This window comes from Thermobia domestica, unplaced genomic scaffold (genome assembly GCF_964235325.1).
Source record: "Thermobia domestica unplaced genomic scaffold, izTheDome1.hap1.1 HAP1_SCAFFOLD_685, whole genome shotgun sequence".
Classification (NCBI taxonomy): Eukaryota; Metazoa; Arthropoda; class Insecta; order Zygentoma; family Lepismatidae; genus Thermobia; species Thermobia domestica.
The window spans coordinates 36,540-55,377 of NW_027656395.1; the positions used below are offsets into that span (position 1 = coordinate 36,540).

Sequence of the window (18,838 nt, forward strand, 5' to 3'; positions counted from 1 at the left end):
CATATGATGAATGGTGTGGACAAGTGGCTCTTCTTTTTGGGAATGTCCAGTGAATTGAGTAAATAAGTGAACACTTGAATATATTGTTACCTTATACATGGTATAATGTAACATGGCCCGGAAGTTTTGGGCAACCAGTATATATATGAATTTTATATTTATTGAACTTTTGTAAAATACATAATTAGTCGTTTACTCAATTTTTGGTAGATCGCAAAATATGCGTTAAGTTCCTTGAAATTATGATTTTAGTACATTTAGAGGGAAATATATGGTAAAATATATCTACATTGGACAATATTTGTATATTTAGCTAAAATCTAATGTTATTTCAGGAAATAAGGTTATATCTGGTCGTTTTGAATCCTTTCCAGTCAATTTTCATGAATATTTTTGGCTTAGGGGATCTTCAAAAGAAATCAAAATTTTATTTCAAAAATCTTCTCTGAAATTTCACATTTGTAAAGTCAGCCATAGTAGCTTCTTGAAGCATCTCTTTGTTTAATCTAAATTATCTGTGATTGGATCTTCCGCAATCACAGTTGTGGTTGAGATTTCCGGCTTTCTTTGATCTTGAGAGAAAAAACCTATCATCATATAGTTACGTCACAATGATCCTCCAATTAGGGATCTTCTTCCCATTGTCATTGTCTTTCATCGGAAGCAGCGTTGAGAGGTGGACATAAAGTTATCTTCGTCGCCATAAGAAACGTGGAAAAATAGAAATTTAAAGTAACTACACCCAATGATTTTTAGGCTTTTTATCTGTGAAACAGTGAAATAGTGCAGTGAAAGGTTGCTGTGCTCAATGGACATAGGATTTTCTGCAGTGAGAGCAAATCGTTCACGTCAGGACAAGAGTGGTTTGGGGTAAGCCATCTTCCCGGTTTAAAAGGTGTATGGCTGTTAAGTCCAGGAACTCGTTTTTTTTTGTATACACCGATGGAGGCTCTCAATCCTCGAGAGCTGGTGTAAAATAATTATTTTGTTCCTAACAACCACCGGATGGAAAAGGGAGGTATCTATTTTCCATGGAAGAGTCTATCAAGTAAGTGATACAAGGTAAAAATCCAAATTATTGTTGTTTTAGCCACGTTTGAACCTGCAAAATTTTAACCCTTTTCGGATTGAATATGTTTCATTCTGGTGTTGTGATGTTTAAACTAATGTGCTAACTTCGTGTCGTTTTCCCTAAGTTGCATGATATATTGACTGAAGAGGTGAAAGGAACCGCTCGTTCAATGGGGGAATATATTCTTTCTTTGAGTTTCAGTGTGGACGATTGTCATAAATAATCCAAGAAATGTGTGTACTTTCGAGTTCACACATTCTCCCCAATATTTATATTTATGTTGAAAAGTAAACCTCAAAATTTTTTTTCCTCGTACTGCTAAATAATGCAAGGTAAATTCATTCACTGGTTTTGGCTCACCTTTACTTCGGATTGGGTACGATGAGACAAATGTTTACAAAAGTTTCGGCACATATTAATGACAAGGGTGCCACGTATGACTACTGATAATGGGAGATGTTCATCAGCGATGAAATATCCACTTTGTATTTTGAAATTCCCTTAATTAGTAAAACAAAAGCTCAGATTTTAAAACACATTCAGATTTTTTTTTCTTTAAATAAAAAAAAAAAATTTGAAAGCTGAATGATAAGTGTTCTGTACGTCCTTGGTAACCGGCTGTGCATACTATACTACGAATATGTCTGCTAAAAGTGAATTTTTTGTGTTAGGTTAAGTTAGTTTAGACAGATAGAGATTTAGGATAAGTATATTTTTATTATTGAATATTTCCTAATGTGTATTTTCTCTGTGTCAAAAATTTGTTTGTTTGTGAAAGGTAAATGTGGATAGGTCTGAGCTTATACAAAGAGGTCACCCTACCGGTATAAATTCTGTGTGCCACCCCACTTGCACAACATTGACCGAGAGAAATACGAAAGAAAGAAAGTCAGTATGCACACAGCCATGGATAGTAATACATGTGTGTAGTATAGTGTTTTATGTAATCAGTTTTTCCTCTTAACAAATGTGAGAATATACGATTTGTTTATATAGTCGATAGAAATTGAAAACACATGAAGGTCACTCACGAGATGTGAAGAGAGAATGTGATTCCAATAAATTTGTATCCAAACTTATCCATTCAGCTATGTAAAATATTCACATTTCGAACCATTGCAACCTTTTTTTTTATTATTATTATTATTCTTTTGGTTTTGTCAGTTTCTTGTCATACATAAATCTAGTGTAAATAAAATATACGAGCCGAAACACAATCTTTTCTTATCCAGTGCAAAGTTCATCATTTAGAACTATGTAGTAATTAACTTCAGTGGTATTGTTAGCAAGTAGAATGTAGAGTTTTGAAAAGCAGTACGTGAACATTGTGACAAAAGTAATGTGTAGCGTTTGAAACATACAGAATTGATTTCACTTAGTGTGACCGGGGTTGGAATCACAGACCTGACAGAAAAAATTCACTTCGTTAATAAGATCAACAAAATTCATTTTTGGCATTCAGTTTTACAAAATCCAATTCCGTTGCGCGATTCAGAATTCAGTTTGAGATTTTTTTTTATCTGGGTTAGTAAATACAAACATTCAGATTTTCGAAGCACTCACTGTCAGTTTCACTCTTGGGTCAGTGTCTTGTTTCTGTTAGATTGTGGTTTGCAACCTATCCCGTGATGGGATGCAGATGATGAACTGCAGATCTGGATACTGGACTGCGAGTGAGAATGAAGGAGGCTTAGAAATCTTCACATTTTGGGTCAATTTGAGTTCTATTTTTCGGAGATGATTGGTTTGGTGGATGGGTCAGTGAGAGTTGACAGCTTACCCGTCTGGGCCCGGTGGGTTCGCGGTCACCAGTCAGTGACACATTCACGCAATCATAGTCTTAAGGAAAGTGAACATCATACAGAAACTCATCATCATCATCATTATCATTTTATTTTATTTATTTATATTTATTTTCATTTTATATTTTTATTTTGACCTTTTTTTATGTAAAAATATAAACAGGACTTCTGCTTTCATTGTGTCAATTTTCAACAGACTTGCAATGTTTTTATATTGTGAACATTTCATTAAATGACTTATGCTTGGGGCTATATGTCAAGAAATATTTCATTATTGCTGGCCATTGCTCTAGATGTTTTCTACCTGCAGGCTCCAGGGTCAACCATCGAGAAATTACATGCTTAATGAACCTATTACTGAACAGTTTTAGATCATTTTGAATTTGAGAGAAAATTTTCAATTTTGCAGGCCTATCATCAAAAAAATCATGAATTTGGAAAAAAAATCTTGTTTACCCTTCCAAAGAGCCTAAAATACTGACTTATTTAAAAAATACTGACTTTTGCTGACTTTATTGACTAGTTTGCATCCCTGAGATTACTGACTATAGATGAATGGACTTGTATCTACTTGACCCCGAAATTAAAGAAATGAGAAAAACATGGAAACAGTTCTTGTTTCCCATTCCCAAAAAGGCTAAGTGCAGCATTAATCCAGCAAAATCATATTGTTCGTGTTTTGGGATCATAGAAATACAATCTTAACTGATTACTTACAAGAAAGGTTTACAATCACAGGAACACATTACAAAAGCATGTTGCAAAAGTTACGACATACTATCAAAGGAAAGAGATGGCGTTTGTTCTCGAAAGGTGTACTGCTGCTAGTGGAAAATGCACCAGCACACCGAACAGTAGAAACAATCACTTTTGCAATCCAATGGGGCTACGAACTTTGTCCCTCCGACCATATTCCCCTATTTGGCTCCGTCCGATTATTTCCTCTTTCCGAATATGAAGAACCATTTGCGGGGTAGGTGTTTTGTGGATGATGAGGAAGCAATTAATGCAGTGGAAACCTGGTTTGCTTCCAATCCCGCAAACCTCTATATAGATAGTACTAAAGGAGTATCATCGACGTGAGACACGCAATACAACGTGTATATGTAGAGAAGGACGCGTTTGTGTTTCAAACTGCAGATCCCTGTTTATCATAGTGAGGGTAAGAATGTCCTAGTTTCCCCTTGTATACTGTATCAAAATATTAAAAATAAATAAATTAAGTAAATTAAAATATTTTTTTAAATAAAATTTTCTACGAAATATTACTTAGGGCTAAATTGGAACTTAAAAGCTTTTTCAATTTTTGCTAACTTCAGTAAATTTCTTTCAGCAATTTAGAACTGTAATCAGTAATAGTTATTTCTGTACAACCCTATAAAGAAATTCTGCGTTCACTACTAAGTAAACGGTTAAGTGCCTACCCGAAAATGAAAATGAAGTTGTATTAAAAAAAAGTAACTGGCTTTAAACACTTATGGTGTGATATAATTACTGTTTTTAGACATCCGTTGTAGCAGTGCATTTTCTAAATTATAATTTTGAAACCGATGGACTTGTTCTATATGTGTTAAATACATGAGTTTCAAAATGAATCATGGGATTTCAAATGTTTTTACATGTAAAATTGACACGGACAAAGATTATATTACTGATACATTGGCTTAAAGGAAGATTAGAATTTATGTCACTCACCTATTAAGTGCTTTATTTGGTTATTCCTTTAGTGATACCAACATCAAGGTGATAAGCGAATTCCTGCCACACATGCTTTAGCAAGTCTGTTGCCACTGACTCCAATGCAGCGACAATGACAGTTCTCAGTTCATCCAAAGTTGTTGGTATCGGAGTCTCGTAAACAGCATCCTTAACGCATCCCTAGAGGAAACAAGCACACAATGTTAGGTCAGATGACCTAGGATACCGACCCGTAAAGTAGCGAGTCACGCATCCTTGCAACCAATTCAATGACGAGGAAGAACTTTGCATGTATACTAGAAAATGTGGTCGCTGGAAAAATCGTGTAATTGTGGAAACGGTAAATTTTCAAGTACATCCGGACAGATATGTCCAGTCATTTCGCATCCAATGACAAACAATAGGAAAGACTGTGTAGCAAGTGAATATGAACGTCAGGGAAGGCATTTTTTAATATAATTTCCTCTTTTACTTAGGGCAAGTTCAATTTATGGTTCGCTAATTGCAGCAATAAATAATTCATTTGAAATCCGACGAATCATTTTGAAATTTCCCGGATATAAGTTTATATATATAAACTTACCTGATAATCACGAACAGCCTGAATAAGATCATCTCTGAATGGAAAAATAGGTAAACTTTTCTTTGTTTCTTGAATATCCATCTTTCGCTTCTCCACTTCCGAAATGGATTTTTCTTCCTAAGAAATAAATGCAAAAAGGCAATATCAGAATATCGGAAAATGACCTATAACATAATCGTTGAAAGCAAAGTTACTTTAACTCAAATATTACAATCAATTTGGATAAATTTTGAATTATATTCACGTGTTATAACTGATGAACTTCTAGATCATAGAGTTAGTTAGTAGAAAATGACTTACACATAATTAGTGTAAATGCATTACTTACTATAACATACCTTTTCTGTTTTGGAACCGGGCATTCTCAAGGCTTCAATAAATTCTATTTGATCTTCCAGCACAAAGTCGTAATCCTTTTTCTTGTCCTTGAATTTCTGCTTTGCATCCTTAGCACCAAACCTAAACTGTGCAGAAGACATTTGATCTTCCTCCCATTTCCGCTGCTCATAGTATGGCACTTTCTCACGCTCATCTATTTCAACGTATTTCTCATCAACCTTTCCCTTTCAAAAAAATAAAAAGTTATCGTCAGACTACAGTTATTATTACTAGTGTAAGAAATAAGAATCTCGTAAAATCTATATGATTACTTAAATCTATATTTTACAGATTAGTATATACAAAATATTAACACTTTAAAATGCTTATTTGCTTTACATGTTTTTGCTTTGCGGACTACTTGAGACGATAACCTGTAAAAACATACCTACATGGTGCTGGTTCACCACAAAGTATACAAGATGGACTTTACAACACTACCGACCGCATCGAAATTAAAGTAATCTAGTTAAGATATGCAGGTTACACGTATAATGTCTGTATCTGTGTTAGAAACATATTTAGTAAGCGTCAAGTAACAACTACATCCAGTCATACATCAGCATTCTCTTAAAGCTATCAGCGCAGTCGAAGAACTGTTATCAAGCTAATTGTTGGTATTCGAAAATAGAGAGTACAAGTAAACCAAACACTAAACACCAAAACACTAAACACTAGTGACCAAAACACTAAATATATACGTATTAATAAGCCTTGTGTAACTGTTACACAAGGGTTATTAATATATATTTAATGCTTTGGTCAGTTCTTTTTATTAATACTGTCGAGTGTTTCCAAGGCTACAATGAACAATATACAATTTGAAAATAGAATCGCTCAGTTAATGTAAAAGCGTTAAGATTGTTTCAGTTTTCGTACCCTTTTAGTAAAGTTATTTTTTTAAAGTAACGGTTAGATAAAGAACACGTTGCTTATAAAGAGCAAATAAGCAGCATGATATAAACTGAAGCACACAGTCCTCTGCCTACTACGTCCCCTCTATCCTCCTCCTCCACGTCTTTTGTGACCACGTAGCTGACGTACATGCTTCTTGTGCACGTAGTCACGGGTATGATTCCTAGTGGAAATGTTTGCCTCCGATACAAACCTAAGTAATACGAGCTCCCTCGTGGCCATAAGGTTACTGTATATGCCTTTGGCGCAGGGGACCTGGGTTCGATTTCTGATTAGAAATCAAGTGATTCGGATCCCACGTTAAGCTCTAGATCCACGTCCTATATAGCCTCGGTGAAAGGGATACTAAACTCCAAATCAACCAAACCCGAACAATGGTTCGAATCCCATTTAGTAAGGAATAGACCCCGTCTCATACAGCTTCGGTGGCGAGAGTTACATTTCAATGAATCAAACAATAATAAATCAATCCCAGCTGCCCTGTGATATTCATATTAGTGAATTAATTGACTGAATTCAGACCTTCGATTCTTTGTGTTACGATTTCACAGAATAGAACAAGAATTTCGTTATGTTTTTGTTTTGTGTTTAATGCCACTGACGCAACAATCTGGAGGACCAACCACCGCGAAGTAAATTATTTGACTTAGTCAGAAATAACGTTTGCGTGTAGTAACTGTCAAGTTAGGACAGGCCAGCCGACTACAACAAAAAGTGTGTAATAATCCCATATAATTCACCGATATGGACTTGATAAGTAATCTTAATAACACTAGAATTCTGCTAATTTGTAAGTACCATATATTTTGTATTCATTATACACAGCTGTCTGCAGCTTTCGTTCCGTTGATTGTGAACTTGTTGTTAGGCGTTAAGGAACAATACGGGGTCTAACAGCACGTGAAAAATTCAGACTTTAAAACATTCGTAGCACCTGCCTCTTAACTTTTACTATAAAATATTTAATTATTTTTAAAATCGCATATATTTTTCTTAACAAGTTCCTGGATCCTATTTTCTCTCAACTGAACTTACTGAAAAGGAGGATGAAATGTGCGATCGGCTGAATTTTGAAAAGTTTTGTTAATTGCTGAAAGCGAGACCTAAACAAGAAGTTAGTGGCTTGCAATTGATTTGTGTATATAGAAAGCTTATTATTAATTCCTACCGAAATTGTTACTTTAGTAGCAGTCTTTCATTAAAAGAAGTTAATGTAGTTAATGGACGAATTTAATTCAGAGATACTCTGAAATTCAAGTAATTTTACGATTTACTTAAACTGGAATTAGTTCAACTGCAAAATTAATTTATGAACACTTTCTTGTGTCTTTCTATGGTGCAAGTCAATTAATTAGCTCTCTTCTTCAATGGTATAACGACGAAATCACCAATCCAGATGTGCTGGACTGCATAGCTAAATGGACAAATTTAGTTGGGTTAGACCCTCCGGCTCTCGAAAATCGTAACAATCAGTCGGCCTTGAACGAGCCTATCGTTAATTATCATGTAGCTTCTTTATTGCAAACTACAAATAACATTGAAGATAAAGCCAGGCTTCTCGCGGTCATGTCCCCTGAAAAGGGTGCATGGCTTCAAGCTCTACCATCACCTCTGGGCTTACATCTATCCAATGAGAGCTTCCGAGTATTCGTCGCTCTACGGTTGGGAGCAGATATATGTGAACCACATCACTGCCCCAATTGCAACACCTTAGTAGATAAACAAGGATTACACGATTTGTCGTGCAAAAGCAGCGCCGCCAGACATCCATGTCACTCAAGTGTGAATGATATAATATTACGAGCTTTAATATCTGCGGGGCTCCCAGCAGTGAGGGAACAGAATGGATGTAGCCGTTCAGACGGAAAAAGACCTGATGGTATGACATTAGTACCATGGGAGAAAGGAAAGGTATTGATTTGGGATTTCACATGTTCAGATACTTATGCCCCCTCCAACCTTCAATATTCCTCAATACAAGCTGGACTCTTAGCTGCTCGAAGAGCAAAAGAAAAAAGGAATAAATATAGTAATCTACTCGATAACTATTGCTTTGTTGTAATATCAATTAAGTCTAGCGGTTCTTGGGAAGGCGGCGGCCTCAAATTTATAAATGAAATCGGCCACCGTCTATCAATTAAATCAGGAGATACTCGAGCAAAATCTTTCCTGATTCAACGCATTAGCATAGCCATTCAACGTGGGAACGTGTCGGTTATTATTGGAACGTTACCCACCGGTAAAAAGCTAGAAGAGGTCTTTCTTCTGTGACTGCAGAGAAGGGAGGTTTTGAGTAAAAACAAATCATTGGTGCAACAATTTATGTAACAACCGAGCAAGAAGTAGGGAGAGACAGCTCACAGTCCATAAGTTTATATGAAAAATTACGGCAGAATGCTGTACCGCACGTCAAGACAGTGACATAACATGACCTGTTGGAGCCATTGAAAGCAGTTAGTATTACCTGCCAAACAGTATGGGAACAAAGGTGTGTATGCAAGCTGTGGTTTCTTGAAAAATATCTCTGATCATGCTGAACGGGTAGCAATTCGAGGAGTCATGTATGCTAGGAAGCTTTCTGAGGCCAGCAAAGCGAAACAAGAGGCACGTAGAACAAGCGAATAAGAAAGTAAAGAGACAGAGAAGAGTTTAAGCGTTCTTGATGTTAGTAAAATTGTAAATCATGAAAAATTACAATAATTAAAATTGTATACAAAATAATATAAGTTTAAGAAAAAAATGTTTTGGAATAAATATGATTAAATCAGGAACTCGGACATTCAATGTACTTACAAATTAAACGAAAAATATCAAATTTATGAACACATATGTAAAACTGAACACAAAAGTATAGGAATATATTATCACAACACAAAAGAAGATGAAACATAAAATCTTTGGTTAAACACTACCACACTGAGAGGTGAAGAAGTGAGATTCCAATTGAGATTCCGAGGCACCTACTCAGACCTCGTGGCTTCTACTCTGTTCTTATGTTTTTCTTTTCTTTTTATTTCGTTTTTGTGAATAGAATTTTCTTCCTTTTGATTGTTTACTCTAGTTTAAGTTATGAAAAAAAAATTAAACAATATATCACATTTTTATCTAATGTCACTGATGAAAATCAATAATAATTTAGGTGCTTGCTGAATATGTTATGCTTTATTCTCGTAACAGACATGACAAACAACACACATTTCTTTCGATACTTGACAAGTATGATTGTTTGTTTACCTTCTTGGTATCTTCTGGCATGTGATAACGTTGTATCTTCTCCAGCTCTCTAGCTCTCTCGTGTTCCTTAGCCAACTCCAGCAGCTTCTTTTTATTTTCCCTTTCTTTCTTCTCCCTCTCAGTAAGACTGAAAGTAAGAGTTACTATTAACAACACATTTAAAATACACTTTTGCTATACATAAAACTAAAGCAGAGTCCCATCTACTGCTAATGTTTTTATTTCGAGTGATATCTACACAATCCTTCCGTTTCTTAAGAATACTAGGTAGAATAACGTCATATTTTAAAAATGTAGTTAGTACGTGCTACATTACGTAGAACTTAATATGTATATTTTTTGTTACAACAGTTCGGGAATTGTTGCACAGGTCTACCGGAGTGTTCTCTCCGTTTTTGAAACACTAAATTCTATTCTCTTCCACACATTAATAAAGTTTGCATTAATATCACACGTCAGGTATTTTTGTTGTATTAATACTGGATGATTTTAAAAATGGTCATTTTTTATTCTACATTTCTTACAGGATCTGTAGCCCTTAAAAATGTCTATCGAGAGATATAAAGTCCAGATATAGACAAATGAAATGAAATCTTTAAGTTTTACGTCCCACGCTTATGCCGGTTAGGCTAAAGAACACGGTGATTATGAGCAATGAATGAAAACGGTGGAATGAAGAAAGTGGGTGGAAACGGGAGAACCCTGAGAAAACCCACGAGCACGGTGTTTGTCCACCACAAAGTCCACACGGCGCGAGCTGGGAGCGAACCAAGGACCCTAAGCACCGGAGGTAACGCTCTACCACTGAGCCACCGCCCCTCCCCCCAGATATAAAATATATCGATAGATAAAAAGTTCATTTGTGCTTCTGTATATGAGTTCCAGCAAAGAAAAATGGCAACGGATGCCACTAAATCTTCATTTGCTGTGTTTGGAGGGGGGTAATTATCTGATCGTACAAGCAGAACTTGGTTCAAGAAGTTCAAGAGAGACCTTAAAGCTTGAAGATGAACCACGCTCTGGACCACCTTCCATAATTGATAATGATGCTTTTCGTAAATTGTTGATGGGAGGTGCATTTTTGATTAGATCAGAAATTGCACAGAATCTTGGTGTTGGTAGTAAACAGTTCCTGATCATAACAGACACTTGCGATTTGTAAAAAAAAAAAAAAAAAAAAAAAAAAAAAAAAAAAAAAAAAAAAAAACTCCAAATAGATTCCACATGAACTGTCTGAGAAAAAAATGACAGAACCGTATGACTACTATCATTTCTTTTCTGCTTTCTAGGGATAGAAATGAACCATTCCTATATCCTTAGTAACTGGACATGAAAAAAGATCACCTACGAAAAGTGCTTACTGCCGACAAGCCATTTCCTCTATACAAAAAGAAACTGCCGACACGCCATTTCTTCTATACAAAAACAGAATTTAACTTAAACGAAGAGATTGTTGTCAGTAGTGGTATATGACAGTTACTAAAAGCAAACGAGACAATCAATTCCGACCAATATTGTCTTCAGTTGGAAGCCTTGAATGCAAAAATTAAAGTAAAACAGCCAGATGTAGCGATAATGGAAAACCTCATGTTTCTTTTATGTCTCAGTAGAAAATAGCGAAATGTGGTTGAGAAGTTTTAAATAACTCACCTTATTTTACTTGGACTACTAGTTCCTTTTGTTTCTGGCACAGTTTCTAGACTCTCTGGGACATTCTACAAAAGAGGGATTGGAAAACTGCCATCTAAGTGGGAAGAGGTTGTGAATGGCTAGGGATATTGTGTGCAACAATAAAACAATTGTCAAACTGAAAATTGCGTTGCTTTCATAATAGCTGCAAAACAGGCTAGTATTTTGGTAGACCAATATTTTGTTGTGCATATAATACGTTGTACGTGTAATCATGTGATAGGCAGGACAGTATTAAAGAAAAGAAAGAAAAAAAAAAAAGACATACATAATAACACAAACATGACTGTGCTGCAAGCTGAATAAACGGAATTCCTGTTCGAGACACTACATCACGGGATCACAAACTAACGAAGTTTCACTTAAAATTGGAGAAATATATTTCAGACGAAATGCAGAAAGTCATCTATGAGGTTAGAGCATTGATCAAGAAAGAATGCATAAAGGGTTAAAAGATTTCGTAAAAGGAAAGACTCAGTAAGTAAAAGACAAACCCTGCAGTGGGTGATCAAAGAACACACGAACGTCTGACAATGTTTTAAGAGTGCATAATCTTCTATTGCAAGATTAAAGTTTGAGTATGCGCATGATTACAGATGAATTTGATATCAATTGGAAGATGATGTAGTAGATTTTGACCTAAGACTAGTTAAAGCAAATTGTATTTATGATTTGTTCCATAGCCTCGCGGGTGATTTGATCGATATGTACGACAATGATCAATTATTCTTCGAATCTATAATCGTAGAAACCGGAAGCTGATGTTCCCAATACGTACTAGAAACAAAACCCTAAAGTATGGATTAGCGTGGTATAGGATTCCCTCTGTCAAAGAAACTTCAAATGAAAGATGAAAACAATATTGATATTATATATGGTTATTCAAAATGAATTCATTCCATTAGGACACACAATGATTGTAGCCTTCTACCGCGAGATTGCGAGTCCACGCCTATTACAATGGACTCTTGAAATTCGACCTTATTTTTCAACACGCACATGATTCGTTCCCAGGACAATGTTCCTCTGAATATCGCTATAATCATTAAGGTGTTCCTAGCAAGTAACATAATTGCTGCTTGAATCATCTTACCATATTCGCCTGATCTGACACTGCGAGATTAATTCCTATTTCCGAGAATCAAATTAACACTGCAAAGCACAAGATACTCAACCATCATGGGTGTTCAAAACGATGAAGCCACCTGCACTCAACACTGCAACTCGGAGGCCTTTTCCAAAGCATTCCATGCACCCAATGAAGGTTGTCATAAGTGCACTGATACGCACGCGTATTACTTTGAAGAATAATAATGAGACTCATTTTGAATATGTGAAACTACATTTCAATGTTGGGACGATTCACCAAACTTTTATGACCAAAGATGAGGAATAAACAAAAAACTACCAGTATGAAGGGAAAAAATATAATTAGGAACGAAGGCATAATGTAAACATTATTACAGAGATTTAACTTTCAAGACTGAAATCCCGCTATCAGAGCGTGGAAAAGAATGGAGGAAAAAAGAAAGAAAAATTCCGGACAAAATATAGAACTTAGGTATTGTCATATATCCAAGATATTGGTTCTGACAGTTGGTTGTACTATTTTTCTAGTATTTTCTTTTCTAAACTTTTATACAATCTGATATCAAGACTTTAGTATTGAAAGCTATATGCTTCTAAGTACATTTTACAAAGTAACAAAACATTATCACACAACACAAAACAAAACAAACCTTAAGTTCTTTTATACGATACTCTTTGATACGAGGGTGGATTGGAAACTTCATGGCCTGATTAGGAAAGAAGCAACTATTTTATGTTTGTATACATTAGCTGCGTAGCTATATCCGTTGGTATCGTATGTAAACTTTCATTTCTCTATTGCTTCAGATGAGGAGTATATAACGCATTAAATCAGCGGAAGTGACGGAAATTTGTAACATGGAGAAAATCTAGCATCGAGCTGTCATTAAGTACCTGCATAAAAAAGGCTTACTACCAAAGAAAATTCATATGGACATGGTCGAGACCCTAGGAGACTCCGTGCCCTCGTATTCCATAGTGAAAAAGTGGGTAGCTGAATTTAAGCGTAACAGAAACAGCATTGAAGATGGCCCCTGCAGTGGCAGGTCTTCAACGTCGACCACTACAGAATATGTCAATAAAATTTGTGACCTGATATTGAATGACCGCATAATCAAAATCCGAGAGATAGCTGAGATCGTGGGTATTTCCTATGAGCGAACACAAACCATTATCGTAAATGAATTAAAGTTTCTAAGGTATCCGTGAGATGGGTGTCCAAGTTGCTTTCAGTTGAATACAAACGCAATCGACTCACCCTTTCCCGTGACTGTTTGAAACTGATCCGGAGGAGTTTATTGGCAGATTTGTGACTATGGACGAGACATGAGTATACCGTCATACACCGAAATCAAAACAACAATCGACGCAACAGAAACGACCGGGATCTCCTGTCCCAAAGAAAGCCAAACAAGTTTTATCGGCAAACAAGGTATGGCATCAATTTTTTTGGGATGCTAGAGACATTATCCTGATTGATTTCTTGGAAAAGGGAAAGACTGTCAACCCTGAATACTATTTCACCTTTCTACGACGCTTGCATGAGGAAATCAGAATTAAAAGGTCAGGAATGCTGCGAAGAAAGATGTTTCACCATGACAATGCGCGCGTTCCAGGTCTCTTGCTTCCATGACAGAAATTCGTTCCTGTAGGTTCGAACTGTTTCTGCATCCGCCCTACTCGCCTGATCTGGCGCCTTCGGACTTTCACCTGTTTAGAAACCTGAAAAAGCTTTTAGGGATCAGCGATTTTTTTCGGAGGCAGTGGTGAAAAGTGCTGTACTAAGATATTTTGCAGACCTCGAGGAATCATTTTTTAAAAGTGGTATAGACGCGTTACCGGAGAGGTGGAATAAATGTATCTCGGTCGAGGGTGATTGCGTGGAAAAATATAATTTATCCAAATATTTTCTAATTTTGTAAGTTAGGCCACGAAATTTCCAATCCACCCTCGTATTTAAAGTGTAAATTTGTCCTACTGAGCCGTGAATCGAACTCGGGTCTCCGGTTAGTGTGTTAGGTGTCGCGGGGAACAATGTACAACGTGACGACGGCGTACAGAACTCAACCACTGATCATCGGTTTAGTGTGAAGAAAGTGGTGCTAAAAGCATGGACAGTAGACTGCTGATGATTATAAAAGCGTAATATGGTTCACGTTGTGTTTTATGTATAGCGGACGCCCAAAGAAGTTAATACTCCAAACTGCCTCCTCTCTATCATGAAACATGACGGTAGCTCCGTAATTTCTAGTATTGTGTGGGTCCTGTGATTACAGTGATTACGTGGATATTTTATATGAACACGTATATCCTATGGTCCAGATGTTATTTCCGGCCAATACAATTTTCGAAGATGACAATACACCAATTCACACTGCGAGCACTTGAAGTATAATTTCAAGACTATTAGGATGAACTACATCTCCTTTGGCCCGTTCAATCCTCAGACCTCAACATTATTGAACACCTGTGGGAAGTTGTGAAGCTCAGACTCCACAGTATATGTTCTCCATCCTCGCCAAATGAACTGAGTACTGCAGTGTATTAGGAACTGTACAATATTGATCTGCAAACCATTTATGACTTATAAATCTCCATTCCACGATCAATTAGAGAAGTTCTATAGGCTAATCGCAGTACTTAATAGCAAATGGCAGGTAAAGTTGCATTTTATTCATGTGTTTCCGTTATTTTGATAACCATCTGTAAGTTGCATTTCATACACTTTGCATTTACATTTATATATTCCCTATTTAACTTTCCCAAGATATAAGATCCCGCTCACACTTACATATTCGAAGTCTCAAAACCTTTCGGAGACACTTCCGCGTTACTTAGAAAGGGACCGAAAAACACTTACTTATATTACAACCCTACTCACTGGGCTTAACTGTCTCCAACATTTTACTCCACTTTTGATACACATTTTTATTTTTAGCAATTTTTGAACGTTCTTTTACTATTTCTCTCTACATACTTTTCATTTTGTATTATCTTTCATTATTGTCATTTTATTACTATTTCATAATTTATTTATTTTTTTAATTAATTGATGTTTTTATTAGGAGAATTCTATTCTTGTACGAGAAGCATACTGAAAGTCGTGAGTAACATTTTTTCACAACCGTGATCTTTATTTGCAAGTGAAACCAAATATGTCATCTCAATCTACAGACCTTTCTTTCACTTTTTCACATAGTCTCCGTTTTTTTGCACACATTTTTCCCATCGTTCTGCAAGTTTGAAAATATCCTTGCGATAGAATTCCGTTCCAACTTCCCGTAGACACTGACGCATTGCTTGCCGAATATCCTCCAGTGTCTCGTAGCAATGGCCTCGCATCTGTTCCTTCACAAAACGGAAAAGATGGTAATCGGAAGGTGCCATGTCGGGGTTGTAGGAAGGATGTGGAAGTGTTTCACACCCAAATCTCCTGATCTGCTCTATAGTGGCACGTGCAGTATGTCAACCTGCATTATTCTGTTGAAGGATGATCTTCTTTCCAGGACGTTATTACGCAAGGCACGACGGAGCTTCAGAAGTGTCTGGATGTAGAGGGCAGAATTTATGGTTTGTCCAGGCTCAAGAAAGTCAACCAGAATGCAACCCTGAGCATCTCAGAAAACGCTCTCCATAACTTTCCCTATCGATTGCACTGTCTTCGCTTTCTTCTTCGGTGGCGAATTCAAGTGGTACCATTCCATACTCTGTCGTTTTGCTTCAGGTTCATAATGAGGAACCAGCTTTCATCTACAGTCACAATACTCGTCAAAAAGTCATCACCTTCATGTCGAAATCTCTGAAGAGTTTGGGCAATGGTTGGTCTCTCACGTTTGTGGTCCTCGGTTAATAATCGTGGGATCCGACGGCCAGAAATCTTCCGATAACCTAAGTTGTGAATCATTTCTTGCACCGCACTGTGTCCAACACCAAGTTTTGCAGCGATATCATTTACTGTGATAAGCCTATCTCCCTAATCAGCTCATCAACCCTTACCTTGTTGCGTTCCGTGGAGGCAGTTCGAAGGCGCCCGCTGTGGGGCTCATGTTCGATACTTGTATTTCCATCCTTAAAATGTTTCATCCACCTCCTAATACTTTCGGCACTCATGTACACATCTCCATAGGCACGCTGCAGTCTGCGGTGAATTTCAGAAACTTATTCTTTAACAAGGAATTCAATCAGAGCACGCTGTCAAAACGAAATATCGCTGCCCACCATTTTGGAAATCCTGCCTGTGGTCTCGTGCTAGCAACGAACAGCGTAAACATCTGGAAAAAAAGAAAGAAAGAAAGGTATATAGATTGAGATGATATACTTGGTTTCACTTACAACTAAAGATTACGGTTGTGAAAACATGTTGCTCACGACTTTCAGTATGCCGCTCGTAATTATATTTTAAATCCCTCTTCTATGATTGTACATAATTTCTCTCTTCATTCATTATTCTTTCTCTTGTCATACTCTTGCCAATCAACCTCTCCAATTAGTTTTACATTCTGCCGCTAAACTCTTCACCTTTGAACCTTTCCTCTCTCTACCTGATTAAGTACTTACCGGAAGGGCTTTAGTGTACCTTTTAAAGATCGTGTGATAATGTTGGTATTTTCTTTTTTACTATTTTCTGGTAAGTAAAAATGAAATCTTTGAGTTTTACGTCCCACGGTTATGCCGGTTAGGCTAAAGGAGACGGTGATGATGAGAGATGAGTGAAATGGTGGAATGAAGAAAGTGGGAGGAAACGGGAGAACCCCGAGAAAACCCACGAGCACGGTGTTTGTCCACCACAAAGTTCACTTGGCGGGGGCTGGGATCGAACCCGGGACCCCAAGCACCAGAGTTGAACGCTCTACCACTGAGCCACCGCGCCCCCCTTTCTGGTAAGTAACTCCTTATAAATACGTTAGATAATTCGTATTATAAGTTGTCTAGAAAACACTTAAAGTTGGAAGTTTAAATATTAATTAGTTACTAGCACACATCACACATCTTTATGTATTTCATTTACTACGAAAAGTTCCAGCTTTATTTATTTATTTTGGACAATGTATAAACAAGATAGGATGGACAATGTATAACATGAATTATCTAGTATGAAATGATAATGTACCCACATGAAAATGAAAAACTATTGCATACATACATTTCTTCCTCGAACAAGTATTCATCATCAATAATATCTGCTTCCAACTCAGCGACTTTATCTTCTTTCCTTTTTGCCAAATAATTTCTTCTTGATTCAACTCTGAGTTTGGGAATAACCTTTTCTCTGTCCTCTGTTTCTAATTTCAATCTTTTTGCAGCCTCCTCATAAGACTTTTTATCTGGAATAATAAATTTCCATATATATATATATTCCAATTCTGATTATGCAAAATCAATCGTAGTTAGAATGCACAATATTAAACTGAGAAATTAAAAAAAATAAACTACAGATCAATAATGATAAGTTTTGTAAGTACCTTTTTAATATGTCCTGTAGAATTAAATTTACATGTTTCGTATTTCTTGCTAATACCTTCTTCAAAAGCTATCTACTACTCGTGCCTACTACTCACAAGTACATCATATCACTTCTCAAAATATGATCTTGTATTTTTATGTAGTGGAAAACTTATCATTATTAATTATTACCAATATATGTTAATTTATCTCACTAAATAGCTATAAACTGTACAACACTGAACAGAATAATTTCACAAATACTTCAGTGTTTAGTTACTTCCTGAAATGAAATTTTAATATTACATTTTACTGTTATTTTTGTCTAAATGATAAACTCACATGGACATTTAAGTAATTTCAAAAATTCAAAACGGTATGTATCTACCATGAATTCCATTTGGATCAACCAGGGTTCAGACATATGAATCTGCGCTTGAGTTACGCAGGTAATTAACTTTACCCTCTATTTGAAATTTCTATTTCTAATAACTCCAGATCTTTACATCTTAATGTAGTCATTATAATCACAACTCATATTTTAAAATCGTTGCCATTCAGTAATTTGCCACTTCGTTGGTCAAGCTCTACACTAAAACATGTAAAACAAACAAAGAAAAAGTGATCGTTGGATGTTCCCATTGATACATCGTACCCAAATGTAAAAGAAAATGAAAATATATATTTATTCAAAATCGATCGTTGTTAAAGCTGCTTTTTAACAAAATGTTCCTCAATGGATTCCGCTGTTTGCAATATGTTGAAGTATTTATCAGTGAAGACTTTGCACGCAACGACCATCATATATATCTTCTGAGTGAACTATTTAAAAAAAAAAATCATTATATTGAGCAAGTATGTAAGTTATCACGGTCAGAAAATGAAATGTACTATGTCCTACGAACTAGCTACTGCATTGAATAATCTTATTCTTGC

General features: G+C 36.2%; 1 protein-coding gene across 4 annotated transcripts in view; it reads right to left on the bottom strand.

Annotated features, from left to right (window-relative positions):
* l(2)37Cb (DEAH-box helicase 16 lethal (2) 37Cb) overlaps positions 1–18,838 on the bottom strand; it is a gene marked incomplete at its 3' end in the record, with an annotated part of 65,095 nt that overhangs the window by 29,677 nt on the left and 16,580 nt on the right. For all 4 annotated transcript variants that reach the window (XM_081747805.1, XM_081747807.1, XM_081747806.1 and 1 more), the window contains 4 exon segments: positions 5,156–5,272; positions 5,494–5,718; positions 9,683–9,809; positions 17,604–17,784. In XM_081747805.1, coding sequence (XP_081603931.1) covers positions 5,156–5,272; positions 5,494–5,718; positions 9,683–9,809; positions 17,604–17,784 — 650 coding nt within the window.